This window comes from Eptatretus burgeri, chromosome 10 (assembly GCF_056783735.1).
Source record: "Eptatretus burgeri isolate ZD-2024b chromosome 10, Ebu_testis_v1, whole genome shotgun sequence".
Taxonomy (NCBI): domain Eukaryota; kingdom Metazoa; phylum Chordata; class Myxini; order Myxiniformes; family Myxinidae; genus Eptatretus; species Eptatretus burgeri.
Genome location: NC_140970.1, coordinates 24,446,974 through 24,461,502, shown reverse-complemented (window position 1 = coordinate 24,461,502; position 14,529 = coordinate 24,446,974). Strand labels below are relative to the sequence as shown.

Sequence of the window (14,529 nt, the reverse complement as noted above, 5' to 3'; positions counted from 1 at the left end):
GGGCTTATCTACAAACTGGGTTAAAAAGCAATCCTGGACTAAAACTAGGAAATCCTCATCTGCTCTGCCCTTTCCCTGTTCCTGGACCCAATCTATCCCTGGCAAGTTAAAATCCCCCAAAATCAATACTCTTCCCTTTTGAATTCTTCATGTACTCCTCATTCCTCCTTTCCCTTCACACCCAGAACCCTATAAAAGCATCCTACCAGTATCTCACTGTTCTTGCAATCTCTATTCTCTACCCGTACAGAATCCTCTGCATTAATTCCTCCTTCATGTCACCCCTTTCTCTTGATGCAATGCTGTCTTGCACCCAAATTGCTACTCCTCCTATTCTCTCCTTCCTATCACACCGATACACCTTGTGGCCTTCTAATCCTGTCCTCCAGTTACTCTCCTCATTAAATAATGTTTCACTGACTGCAACTATATCGTACTCCTCGCGATCTACTTTGGCTTCAAACTCTTCCATCATATTATTTAAACTCCTGGCATTGGTACAGAATATGTTTAACTTTTCCCTTCCTGAAATTCTATTTTATTGCCTGGCCTTACTCTGGAATGTTCCTCTTTTCTTCTGTTTGTGTAACTACCTTCTGGAGGCTGTTCAAGCACATTCCTCCTTCCAGAGCCTCAAGCATACGGTGCACAACAATTACCACCCGCAATCTTTTTTACCCCCATGAACCCTAAATAACTCAACCCACATACGTCCAGGGTACTGTGCTTCTTCCACAACTCTCTCCCCTCTGTTCCTGTTTATTCATTCATTATCTTACTTGTTTTGGCTAACTGTTGCCCCACTGTCAGCGAGTTGCCTTTTTACCTTGAACTGTTTCCCCGTTCTTTTACAAGCCAAGATTTTGGATGAAAAACATAGTGGAACTAAGTGCCTGCTTTTTTTTCTTGTTTCTAAGCTAAAGCACAAGGTGGTTGCATTTTCAGCTTTTATAGCTATTTTACGTCTTCTCGACATAAAACAAAAGATGTAAATGACTTAGAATAGCTATTTTATGTCATTTACAGTTTATCTATTATTGATATATCTTAACAGGATGATATCTAAGCGACATAATTTAATGGAGAAACTGAAGTCTACACTCTCAACTTGGCTTAATCGTGCAATCGTGGACCATCAAATGCCAGCTTCGGCAAGAGAACCATGCAAGGAGTTGATTATGGAAGATATGTGCTGATATTTGAAAAGAACCACAATGTTAAAGGTGGTCATTTTTCACTCATTGAAGCAAATTTTCTTATCTGAATACAAATAGTTGAAAACTTATCAAGACAAATCTGACAAAACATAGAACTACAACAAGCAATCAAAGATTACAGACCCTTGCCACGACTTGTTTTGTGTGGTTTTCCAGTGCATATTTTATAGACGTACTCACATTTCAATTGTACATACTTTATAGATGTACTCAAACGATAATTGTACACACTTTATAGATGTACTCATACGATAATTGAACATACTTTATAGATGTACTCAAACGATAATTGTACACACTTTATAGATGTACTCAAACGATAATTGAACACACTTTATAGATGTACTCACACTATAATTGTACATACTTTATAGATGTACTCACACTATAATTGAACACACTTTATAGATGTACTCACACTATAATTGTACATACTTTATAGATGTACTCAGACTATACAGATGGACTCACACTATAATTGTACATAATTTATAGATGCACTCACACGATAATTGTACATACTTTATAGATGCACTCACACTTTAATTGTACATGTGCATGGCTCACAAAGTGGTATGCTGTGGTATGTTTGTGGGAAATTCCACATAAGACTATTATTATATGAGGTATTTAGACAAACCATCAATGGTCAGAAATGAACGTGGACGTCTTGGGGAACCTGTAGAAACCGGCAATATCATACTCTCCATTTCCCTGTTTTATTAAAGCAACAGAATATGGGTATTTTAACCTTAGAAATGTTACAGTTTGATTGGTAAAAATTTTATTTTACTGTACGTTTCTTATGTGACAGTTATTTTGAGTGTGGTGACTCAGAATGTGAACTTTGGTGTCTCTTTTATGTTTTGATGATGTTCTGTCTGCCTATTCGGGTTTTCTGGCATCTACCCTATCTGATGAAATAATGGATTCGTACATTACGCTTCGTATCCACTGCATCGAGAAAAATAAGGAGTCCAGTGTTAATAATGTTTCTTATGATTTTTATTCCAAATCTCCCGTAATTTCTTTGAAATATGACAGAGTCTAATGGTAAAAAAAATATAGATCAAAATTGTGTCAGAAAATAAAATTCGGACCGCAAGTAATCCCGTCTTGATTTTCGTGTCAGTCCCGTTATGTACGAATCATCATCTCTCGTCGGACGCAAATGACGCTAGCATTAGAAAATCTTGCCGTCTTGCAAACTTTCCCGATTGATGGATATAATAGGCATTTGCAAGCGTGTCAGCACATTTCCATTCGCCGTCGAGCGCAGCGTTTGTCTTTGTCTCCGTGTCTTTGCGAGAGCCGTAACGTACAAATCCAGCATGAGGATGCCGAGCCGAATGAGGTGACTCGCATTTGTCTGATAATTCTTCATTTTAACCAATGATAGAATTTTTTTGGTGCTTTGTGAGGATCCGAGAGGCTAAAATTATGTTTTTCTCTTCATGTTTAAAGTGATTATTTTCAAAAATTCGAAAGAAATAGATTTGATTTTAACGTTATTTTTCACTTACAACTGTGGCTTTCTTTGCTACTGTGTTACTCGTCTGTGTTTTCTTCGTAATTTATAATATCGGATTCTCTCAAAATGTGTTGTTTTTTTCTTTTTCCTGTCAGAGTAAAAATTATCTGTTTCTTATCCCAAAATATAATATTTACGTTGTTTTTTTCATCTGATTCCGTACATAACGCTGACGCCAAGCTCGAAATTCGAACGTGTATTTACAGTGTTGTATATATTCAGTGGTAACTTTAAAACCGGACGTGCTGCAGGTCTAAAAATTTAGATTTAGCTATTTGAATACATGCAGATTAACATAATGGGTTGCATTTCATGTTTCCCGAAACATTTTTTTTTTTTTTGCCCTTTGTGTAACAGTAGTGTACCAACTTTGTGAGCCATGCACACATACTTTATGGATGTACTTACACTATAACTGTGCATACTTTATAGATGTACACACATTCTAATTGTACATATTTAATAGATGTACACACATTTTAATTGCACACAAAAAAGATGTACACACATTCTAATTGTACACACTTTATAGATGTATTCACATTATAATTGAACACACTTTATAGAGGTACACACATTCTAATTGCACACACTTTATAGATGTATTCACATTATAATAGAACACACTTTATAGATGTATTCACATTATCATTGTATATACTTTATGGATGTATTGACATTATAATTGTACATAGTTTATGGATGTATTCACATAATAAATGTACACACTTTATAGATGTACTCACATTATAATTGCACGTACTTTTCGATGTATCCACATTCAAATTGAACATATTTAATACATATACACACATTCTACTTGAACATACTTTTGAGATGTACTCACATTCTAATTGTACATGCTTTAGAGATGTACACACATTATAATTGTACATGCTTTAGAGATGTACACACATTATAATTGGACATACTTTAGAGATGTACACACATTCTAATATTGTAGATGCTTTGGAGATGTACTCACATTCTAATTGGATATACTTTTATAGATGTACTCACATTCTCCTTGTACATACTTTAAAGATGTATTCACATTCTAATTGAACACACTTTACAGATGTATTCACATTATAATTGGACACACTTTGTAGATGTATTCACATTATAATTGAACACACTTTATAGATGCACTCACATTGAAATTGTACATACTTTATCGATGGATTCACATTCTATTATTGTACATATTTAATAGATATACACCCATTATAATTGTATATACTTTAGAGATGCACTCACATTAAAATTGTACACACTTTAGAGATGTACTCACATGATAATTGTACGCACTTTATAGATGTACTCACATTCTAATTTTACATACTTTATAGATGTATTCACATTATAATTGTACATATTTAATCGAAAAACACACATTATAATTGCACACACTTTAGAGATGTACATACATTCTAATTGTACATGCTTTATAGATTTATTCACATTCCAATTGGAAGTTCTTTAGAGATGCATTCACATTGTAATTGCACATACTTTATATTCTTTTTTTTTTTTTTTTTTTTTTTTTTTTTTTGTATACCTTGGTCGAGGCTCGTATGAGAGAAAACACACAAGTCACAGCAAGGAGGCATGAGACAAGAGGGGCGGGAGTGGAAGGGACAAAACATTGGGGAACAGACACAGGTGAACTGTGGAAGGGAGAGGGATGGGGATGGGACGGGAACATGGCGAGGAGAAGATGGACATTACAGGGACTTTCAGGAAGGAAAGCAGGAGAATTGAAGGAAGTGGGCTTGGGTGGATTATCGGGGGTAGAAAAGATCGAGGATTTGGATGGGGGAAGATAAGAGGTGGTGGTGAACAGCTGTTTTGAAAGCCTGGAGGGAAGAATGGGAAAGAATAGAGTGAGGAAGTTTATTCCAAAGGCGGGAAAAAAGAGGAATGAAAGAGTGACGATGAGCAGTGATTCGTGATTTTGGTAGTTTTACCAGAAGGGGGTTGTTGGCGGACCTTGAGCGCCCTGTGGAAATGTGGTTGGGACAAATCGCAGAGAGAGCAGGGGGGCAAGGCTGGAGAGGAGTCGGTAGAAGACAGAAAGACCACCGACCAACCTGCGGTGATTGAGTGAGAGGCCCAAAGACTCAGCTTCATTGCGGGAGATGCCAATGATCTTAAAAGCCCTGGTTTCGACAGCGTGGAAGTCGAGAAAGGTGGGAGGCAGGAGCACCAGCCCAGAGGGAGAGCAGTACTCCATCAGGCTACGGACAAAAGCTTTGTAAGTGGTCAGGAGCTCAAGAGGGCCGAGGAAGGACTTTGCACGACGGAGGATTCCAAGTCGGCGACTGGCTTTTGAGGCAAGGTTGGAAATGTGACTTTCCCAGGAAAGGTCATGGCAGATAGTGAGACCCAGAAGCTTGAAAGAAAAGACTTCTTCCAGAGGATTGTTGAGAAAGTGGATGGGGGGGTTTTGTAAACGGTCCTTTCGAAGAGACATAGTGAGAGTGTGAGATTTGTCTGGATTGAAAGACATGTTCCACTTGTTGGACCAGTTTGTGATTTTATCCAAATCTGCAGTGAGCGAAGAAGCTGCTGCTTGCCGGTCTGAGGGATGACAGATGGTACGGCAGAGGGTGGAGTCATCGGCAAAGAGAAATAGAGGATTTTCCAGAGAGTCCGAGAGATCATTGATGAAAACCAGAAAAAGAACAGGGCCCAGAACGCTACCTTGAGGAACTCCAGCCTGCACAGGAAGAGGGGATGAAAGAACTCCATTTAGGGCCACACGTTGACTGCGACAGGAGAGGAAGTCTGCGAGCCATGAGTGGAGATGGCCTTGAATACCATGGGAAGAGAGTTTGGTGAGTAGGGCAGGGTGCCAGACTGTGTCAAAAGCACGTGATATGTCCAGGGATACGGCTCGGATTTCCTGTCTGGCATTGAGGACCTCCATCCATTGATGGGAGAGCAGTAGCAGCATATCCAGGGTAGAGTGACCTGGTCTGAAACCAAATTGATGATTGGAAATCAAGCCATTGGAGAAGAGGAAGGATTTCATGTCTGAAGTGATGATGGATTCCATAACCTTGCTGATGATTGGGAGAAGGCTGATTGGTCTGTAGTTACAGGGATCTGTTTTTGCACCTTTTTTATGCAGGGCAGTGATGTTAGCAGATTTCCAAGCAGATGGCAGATGACCTTGGGAAAATGAGAGGGTGAATAGAACAGAGAGAGGGTGAGCAAGAGCAGAAGAGCAGGCTTTGAGGACACGTGGGCTGATGCCGTCTGGACCGGTTGCAGAATCTGACTCGAGGTTTGAAAGCAAGCTCTCCACCTTGTCAGGAGAAAAGGATACAGAGTCCAGGGACAGTTGGGTGCGACTGGGTAAAGTGGGTAGAGATAGTGATGGGTTTAGGACACAAGATTTAGCTGCAAACACCGAGTTTAGACATTCAGCTTTATCACGTGTGGAATCAGCAGTGCGGCCATTTGAGGTAAGGGAGGGGATGGAGGGGGAACATACACCAGAAACAGATTTGATTAAACGCCACCAGGATTTTGAGGAGGGAGAGAGGTTTGAGAGTTCAGACTTGAGATGAGAAAGATGTTGTTTTCTGGCTCTCCTGAGGGTAGATACACACTTGTTCCGAGCTTTGTGGAAAGAACTGAGATTGCCCTCAGTTGGGTTTGCTTTCCATGAGGCAAAGGCAAGTTGTTTCAGGACAACTGCCTCGCCACAAGCTTCAGTAAACCAAGGGCGGGAGGAAGGGTAAGACAACTGAACACGAGAGGGGATAAATCTGTGCATGAGGGAGAGCAAGTTTCTTTGAAAGAATTCCCAGGATGAGTTGATGTTTGAGAAAATAGTGATAGGAGACCAGTCTGTAAGTTTGATGGCTGCTCGGAGACCCTGCCAGTCGGCTTGAGTGAAATGCCAGACTCGACGGCGGTGAGGTGGTTCTCTGATAACAGCCAGAGAGATGTCCACTTTAATAAGGACGTGGTCAGAAGAACCGATTGGAGCGAAGGAAGAGCAGCAGATATTGTCAGGGAAATTTGTCAAAATCAGATCCAGAAGAGATGGAGTACCATTGGTTGAGATCCGGGTCGGGAAGTTGACCGATTGAGTCAGTCCCAATGAGTCGCAGAAAACTTTTGCTGATGTCCCATGGCAGGTGAGAGAGGTACCCACACCTAGCCAACTGGCGTGATGACAATTGAAGTCGCCACATAAGAGGAAGAGAGAGTTTGGATGAGAAGATAGAAGATGGTCCATGTTTTCGGAGAGTGAGGTGTAGATGTATTCACATTATAATTGTACATATTTAATCGAAAAACACACATTATAATTGCACACACTTTAGAGATGTACATACATTCTAATTGTACATGCTTTATAGATTTATTCACATTCCAATTGGAAGTTCTTTAGAGATGCATTCACATTGTAATTGCACATACTTTATAGACTTACTCACATTCTAATTGTACATACTTTTCGATGCATTCACATTCAAATTGTACATACTTTATAGATGCATTCACATTCAAATTGTACATACTTTATAGATGCATTCACATTCTAATTGTACATACTTTACAGACTTACTCACATTCTAATTGTACATATTTTATCGATGAACTCACATTGTAATTGTACATATTGTTGCTGGCCGGGGCTTGGGTGAGAAGACCACCAGGGGTGGAAGCTATCTCAGGTTCCCACCAGACTCCCTGGAATTGCAGACCATCGCATACGGATAATTCCGTGACGCGGCGGGTCGCCAACCGACCGTGAACGCCAATAACTCAACCACGTGACCGAGAGTCCTCATGTCTATGGGTTAATCGGGTTACCCAATTAATCATGTGACCTAATTATTGAGGGACACGCCCTCGGTACACCTTGTCCGAACAGGATCACCTTTTTGGATCAGATGCAGCCGAGCGACAATGCCAAGGACATACCGGCTAAAAGGAATGAATCGTTGGGAATAAAGTCCTGGCTAAGTTAGAATATAGACCATGCTGGATCAATGAAACAAAAGACAAAAACGAGCTGGGAACATTTCGACAAAGGATTTATTACAGGCAGGCGAGGACAGATATGTGGCACAGTGAATGTTGTTTCTTGTTGTTTGTCACAGGAATAGGAAGAAATGTGAGAGGTGCGGCAATATACAAGCAACTTACAAAAGCAGACACAGAGCAGAGTTATCCCGATAAAACTATTGTACAATCTTAACTTAAGTGAGGACAGGCGTCAGGCCACACACACACACACACACACACACACACACACACACACACACACACACACACACACACACACACACACACACACACACACACACACACACACACACACACACACACACACACACACACACACACACTGAAGAAGAGTTGATGAAGAGAAAACGAGGAGAAGAGATGAGATGAGGCTAACGGTCTCTCAATACCTCGCACAATTGCCCGAATGCGCCACCAATATGTTTTGGAGGGATGCTCCGCTGGGCGATACCTCCCTGACAGCTGGCACGTCATCTCTTGCTTCGTAGCACTCGTGCAGCTGGTGTCGGTCCAGAGAATGAGACGTGACTGTCGGGTGTGAAGGGAGAGACTTTGGTGGAGTCAGAAGCCAATGGGTGGAGAGAGGTGGAGTCCGAAGCAAGTGGGCTGAGAAGGGTGGCGAGGTGTTGAAGAAGGCCGAGTCAGCAGGTGAATTGTTAAAGAAGGGCAGAGCCAGCAGGCGAATGGGTAGGTTGTCAATCCCAAGCCAGACAGAACGAGCCGACAGGAATGAAGACAGGAACGATGGGCAGGAACGACGAGCAGGAACGACACACACGCGGCTCCGCAATCCATCCTTTTATAGACCCCGTGGTGCAGGGCAGGGGTGACGACCCCAAGCTATGTGCAGTCACCCGAATGGGGCACTCCGATTGGGCCCCGGACAGCACACGGGCTGGCCGGCATGACCGGAAACGGCTCCATTTTACTTCCGGCCAGATGGTTCCAAGCTGTGGAATAGTCTCGCTCCGAACCCCACAGTATGAATCGCCTTGCACCGAACCCCGTGATATGAATCGCCTTCCACCAAACCCCGTGCCGTGCCTCGGCGACCTATTGGCGCTGGTCAATGTGCCTGCTCCATGGCCGGAGCAATCTGGCCGCACAGCATGCCTCTGCCTGGTTACAGCTGCATCGAGGCAGAAGTGTGGGAGGATGTCTGCCATCCGCGGGAGACATTTGTAGCCATTGTGGTGAGCGAAGACAGATGGTAAGACATTATTGTAACCCCATGCGCAGACCTGACAAAGATACGTGTTATTCGTGCCCCATTCTGTACGATGACAAAGTATCACAGGCTGCACGCAAGTTCGCCACGATACAAGTGGTCAGCACACAGGTCCGCCCACCATCGAGCATGCCCTGTACAGTGTGCGCGGATCCGCCACTGTACACATGGTCAGTGCATGGGTCCGCCCGTCATCGAACATCGTGTTCGCGGTTATCAGAGGCGGTGTCATTTGCACTGTTCCAGCCATAATCTGTGTCAGGGAATTGAGGGAAAGGATTGGATATAATTATTGATGGAGATTTGTATTGAAGAAGAGTGCGCCGTTTGCACACTATATGTTGCTCGCATTTGGTGTGTTGGCCATGCCGCTGATCGCCCGAACAGTGGGTGGGGGGGGGGGGCATCGCTGCACTGCACGTGCCCCACGCAGCACTTGGCTTCTACTTTGGCTTCTATCATTGGCTTCTACTTTGCCCTTGGTCTTCTGTGTGGACGCACCCCTACGCGAAGGGTGCGACTAAGGTTTCCACCGATGGGTGTCCGGGCGGAGTGCCTTTAGGCCTCGCGAGGACCCCTTGCTTGGATTTACCTCAGGAATAGTGAAAAAGAAAGAATAGGAATGAGTTCAGAGATCCAATCAGACCCAACCATGAGATTCGCCCAACGCACTTGTCCCTTTTGTCCCAATAGACAAGAAGGAAGGAACTATCCGAATGTACATCAATGAAATAACTGACTGGGGACCACTGCATGCTGGCTACCATTGGTGTTGGAGGGATGCAGTTTCAAGAACCGAAACAATATTTTATAGATGTACTCACATTCGAATTGAACATATTTTATAGATGAACTCGCACTCTAATTGTACATACTTTATAGATGAACTCACATTCTAATTGTGCATACTTTATAGATGAACTCACATTCTAATTGTGCATACTTTATAGATGAACTCACATTCTAATTGTACATACTGTTGTGAATTCTCGCCCCGCCGGCGTGCGAACGACCGCTTTTAACCAATAGCGGCTGCTTCACCCACCGAACGTGCAATTCAGTCGTGACCCTCTCGGAACAACGCCGGGAGCTAGTCACGGGTGGGGGTTTAACCTCACCACAACTCAGTTCGCATTCTACCCGCGCAAAATAGGGTCCGATCGCCGAATGGTCGATTTACCGAAGTACCCTCGCGGATAGCATACCGAGGAGTTGTACCACGCCACAGGTCGACTCCGGACACGAACCGCTTAAGCGGCTCGTTCCGTGCTACAGGGATAACTGAGCGGAGTTATCGTCGACCTTGACGGTTCAGATTATTTACCGGGCGTTTTAAACCCACTCCCAATCCCTTACGTGATGCAAGGTGGAGATTCAATAAAAGGAAAAGACGAAGCAAAACGGGGAACAATCGGACAAGCACATTTATTCACGGAAGCACGGAAGGCACGTATATTACAGTAAAACAAAGGAACAAAAGCAATACACGTATACGTTTATGCAAAGAAAAACACAAGCAAAGAACCAACGCAGATCTACAACCGAAGAATGCAATTCACACGGCAACACTTAAAACAGTTCTACTTCTCAAGACTGGCGCCACCCACAGACATTTACACGAAACCCCAAAAGAAAAGGAAGTCGCGACTTCCCTGAGCGCGTCGTCCAGCCCTTGGTGACCGCAACTCCGAGTCCCTCCGGCGTGGTCCACTGGGCTCGTGCCTCGCGCCTGCACGTGTCGTCCGCCTGACAGCTCGGACGGGGTTTTGGGGGAATGGGCCGGGTTTTCGCCGCTATCTCGGTGCGGACGGGAGGGGGGGGGGAAATGGCAGGCGCTCCGTCCCACTAGCGGGGTCTCGGGACTGCACCGGCTCCGATCGACCCTCCGACCAGGAATAATCACCAGGGACCAGGTTCGACGACCCGTGGCAATTCGACGACCTGCGCCAATTCGACGACCTTCACCCGACCACGACCAGACCCGAACGAACGAACAGAACCTCAACCTCTTCCTCCGAACCACAAGCAGGGACTCTCCAACAACTCTCGACAATTCTCATTCAGGGACAAGGGACCAGCGACTCTACACAACTCTCGACAATTCTCATTCAGGGACAAGGGAACCGACCAGGGACTCTCCACGCTCACCCTTTTGTAGGGTCGGGCTCCGTCCTTCCGCCCCGCGCCCCGCCCCGTTCTTGGCTCCTCCTTCCTTCGAGACGCTTCCAGAAAATTCCTCGAAGGGGGGCGTTCCTCTCCCTCGGCCGCGTCACACCGCGCATCCGCCAATCGGGAGAGGACGCGCCACCCCCTCCCTCTTTCTCACCAAGCGCGGGGAAAAATGGTGGGAAAACCCCACAGGCGTTGTTGGTTTTCTTCTCCACGTGCCGTACGACGAGGGAAGGAAGATTCGGGCGGGAGATATTTGCGCGGGCGTTTTGGGCGGGAGATGCCCCTTCGCACCCTTGTTTCTGCTGCCACTCCGCTCCTTTCATCCGTCCCGCAGAGATTGTGACCGCACGGTGCTCGTTGAATGGCCAGTGGCGAAGATGGTGGTAGCGTAGTTGTGGAAGGTGGCGTCGTGGTGTGAATGGCGTGATTGTTGGCGTCGTGTAGTGAATGGCGTGATCGTTGAGATGTTGGTTGTGGCAATGTTCATTGTTGTTCTTGCACCAAAATAACGACAGCAAAAGAAAAACGACTATCTCAAAGAGTCGCAGCCCGAATGAATCACACATATTCCCTCTACACAACGGGTTTGGGCTAACTACACATGAACTTACCGATATATCTCACCTGAGGACCCTTTATGGTGTATTGCGAATTTCCACAGCCGTAACAATACTTTTATTTATAGATGTAGTCACATTATAATTGTACATACTTTATAGATTTACACAGATTCTAATTGTCCATACAGGGGTGCAAATTAACATTTTTATCCACCGGCCAGCAGGGCCGGTGACTAGAAAAAGTTACCAGCCCAGCAGAATTTCTACCGGCCCGATAAAATAAAGACAAAAGTCACAAATTTGAGATCAAACACTTTTAATATACTCACATGAGTGAGTTTGATGAGTGAGGATGGTTGGATGAGTGAGTTTGATGAGCGAGGTTGGTTGGATGAGTGAGTTTGATGAGTTAGGTTGGTTGGATGAGTGAGTTTGATGGATGAGGTTGGTTGGATGAGTGAATTTGATGGATGAGGTTGGTTGGATGAGTGAATTTGATGAGTGAGGTTGGTTGGATGAGTGAGTTTAATGGAGGAGGTTTGCAGAATGAGTGAGTTTGATGGAGGAGGTTGGGTGGATGAGTGAGTTGGATGGATGGATGAGTGAGTTTGATGAGTGGGGTGGGGGTGGGGGATGATGCAGGGAGGAGGAGGTTGTGGGTGATGGAGGGGGGGACCTTTTTTGTGTGGGTGATGGGGGGGGCATTTTTGTGGGTGATGGGGTGGTTGTGGGGGTGGTTGAGGCTGATGGACGATAGGGGGGGGGGTTGTGGGTGATGGACGATGGGGTGGAGGGGGGGGTTGTGGGTGATGGACAATGGTGGGGGTACTACTCGTCCACCCGACATCACATATAAACTCACTCATCCACCTAACCTCACCCATCAAACTCACTCATTCACCTAACCTCACCCATCAAACTCACTCATTAATCCAACCTCACCCATCAAACTCACTCATTAACCCAACCTCACCCATGAAACACTCATTCACCCAAATTCCCTCATTTAACCAACCTGGGCATGAGAAAATGCGTCCAAACCGCGCCAAACCGTCAAATCTCGCGCAATCACGCGTGATTTGGAACGAGATGAAAACAGACAAAATGGCTGCTGCAGAATTACCAGTGATTTCTACGGATTTCTGCGGACAAAAACAGTAGTTCTAGTTGAGAAAACTAGTCGAGAAGCTTGTACAAAATAACAGGAATCACCGGTGATTCGCCAGCCGCGCAGTAAGGCAGTATTGTGTACCCGCCTAGCACAAAAGTTAGGCACCATTGGCGACCGGGTGGCCGTTAATTTGCACCCCTGCCATCTTTTAAAGACACACACATTGTAATTGTACATAACTAATAGATGTACACACATTCTAATTGCACAAACGTTACATATGTATTCACATTATAATTGTACATATTTTATAGATGTATTCACATTCTAATTGTACATATTTTATAGATGTACTTGCATTCTAATTGTACATATTTTATAGATGTATTCACATTCTAATTATACATTCTTTATCGATGCATTCACATCCCAATTGTACATACTTTATAGATGTATTCACATTCTACTTGTACATACTTGAAAGATGTATTCACATTCCAAATCTACATATTTTATAGATGTATTCACATTCTAATTGTACATACTCTGGAGATGTATTCACATTCTAATTGTACATACATTATAGATGCACTTACATTCTAATTGTACATACTTTATTGATGAACTCACATTCTAATTGTACATATTTTATAGATGTATTCACATTCTAATTGTACATATTTTATAGATGTATTCACATTCTAATTGTACATATTTTATAGATGTATTCACATTCTAATTGTACATATTTTATAGATGTATTCACATTCTAATTGTACATACCTTATAGATGTATTCACATTCTAATTGTACATACTTTATAGATGTATTCACATTATAATTGTACATACTCTGGAGATGTATTCACATTCTAATTGTACATACTTTACAAATGTTTTCACATTCTAATTGTTCATATTTTATAGATGTATTCACATTCTAATTGTACATATTTTATAGATGTATTCACATTCTAATTGTACATACCTCATAGATGTATTCACATTCTAATTGTACATACTTTATAGATGTATTCACATTATAATTGTACATACTCTGGAGATGTATTCACATTATAATTGTACATACTTTATAGATGTACAAACTTCATAGTGTACTCACATTATAATTGTACATAATTTGTCGATGTACTCATATTCTAAATGTACATAATTTGTAGACGTACTCACATTATAATTGTACATATTTTGTAGACGTACTCAATTGAAAAAAAGAGATTGTGGTGTAAAAATTGTGGTGTTCAGCAGATTATGTGTGGTCAAACAACCAAAACCAAGTGCAATACCCTCTCCTCTGATGAGGGTAACAAGAGCACCACCTTCGAGACTGTGTGGGTTTTGGGTGATGATATCATCTATCAGCAATAGTTATTAGAATAATTTAAAAACTTAAGCATTGTTTCGGAAGAATGCAACAAATGTGCGCAACAATATTCAGAGTATTTCACAAGTTTATGGAATGGAATTGATTTGAAAAACTCCTCATCTATATCAATAACGAGGGTGTGCCCTTTTGTCTGTTCATATTTCCCATCTCCTCTCTCACCGCTCCGCACATTGATACCAAAATTAATCTGCATAAATCACAATGTCATTTCTAATTCTGCTTACAAAATCAAAATGTACTTCCAACTACTC

The 14,529-nt window shown here is 43.1% G+C and overlaps 1 protein-coding gene across 4 annotated transcripts in view; it reads right to left on the bottom strand.

Moving 5' to 3' along the window:
- Nucleotides 1-14,529, bottom strand: part of LOC147018104 (sodium- and chloride-dependent GABA transporter 3-like) — a 63,172-nt gene that overhangs the window by 36,281 nt on the left and 12,362 nt on the right. Inside the window, exon 3 of one of the 4 annotated variants that reach the window (XM_085897452.1) lies at nucleotides 12,776-12,902. The exons of the other annotated variants lie outside the window; for them this stretch is intronic. Within the exon in view, the coding sequence (XP_085753578.1) occupies nucleotides 12,776-12,902 (127 nt within the window). The remainder of the gene's footprint in view (nucleotides 1-12,775; nucleotides 12,903-14,529) is intronic. 4 annotated transcript variants of the gene reach the window in all.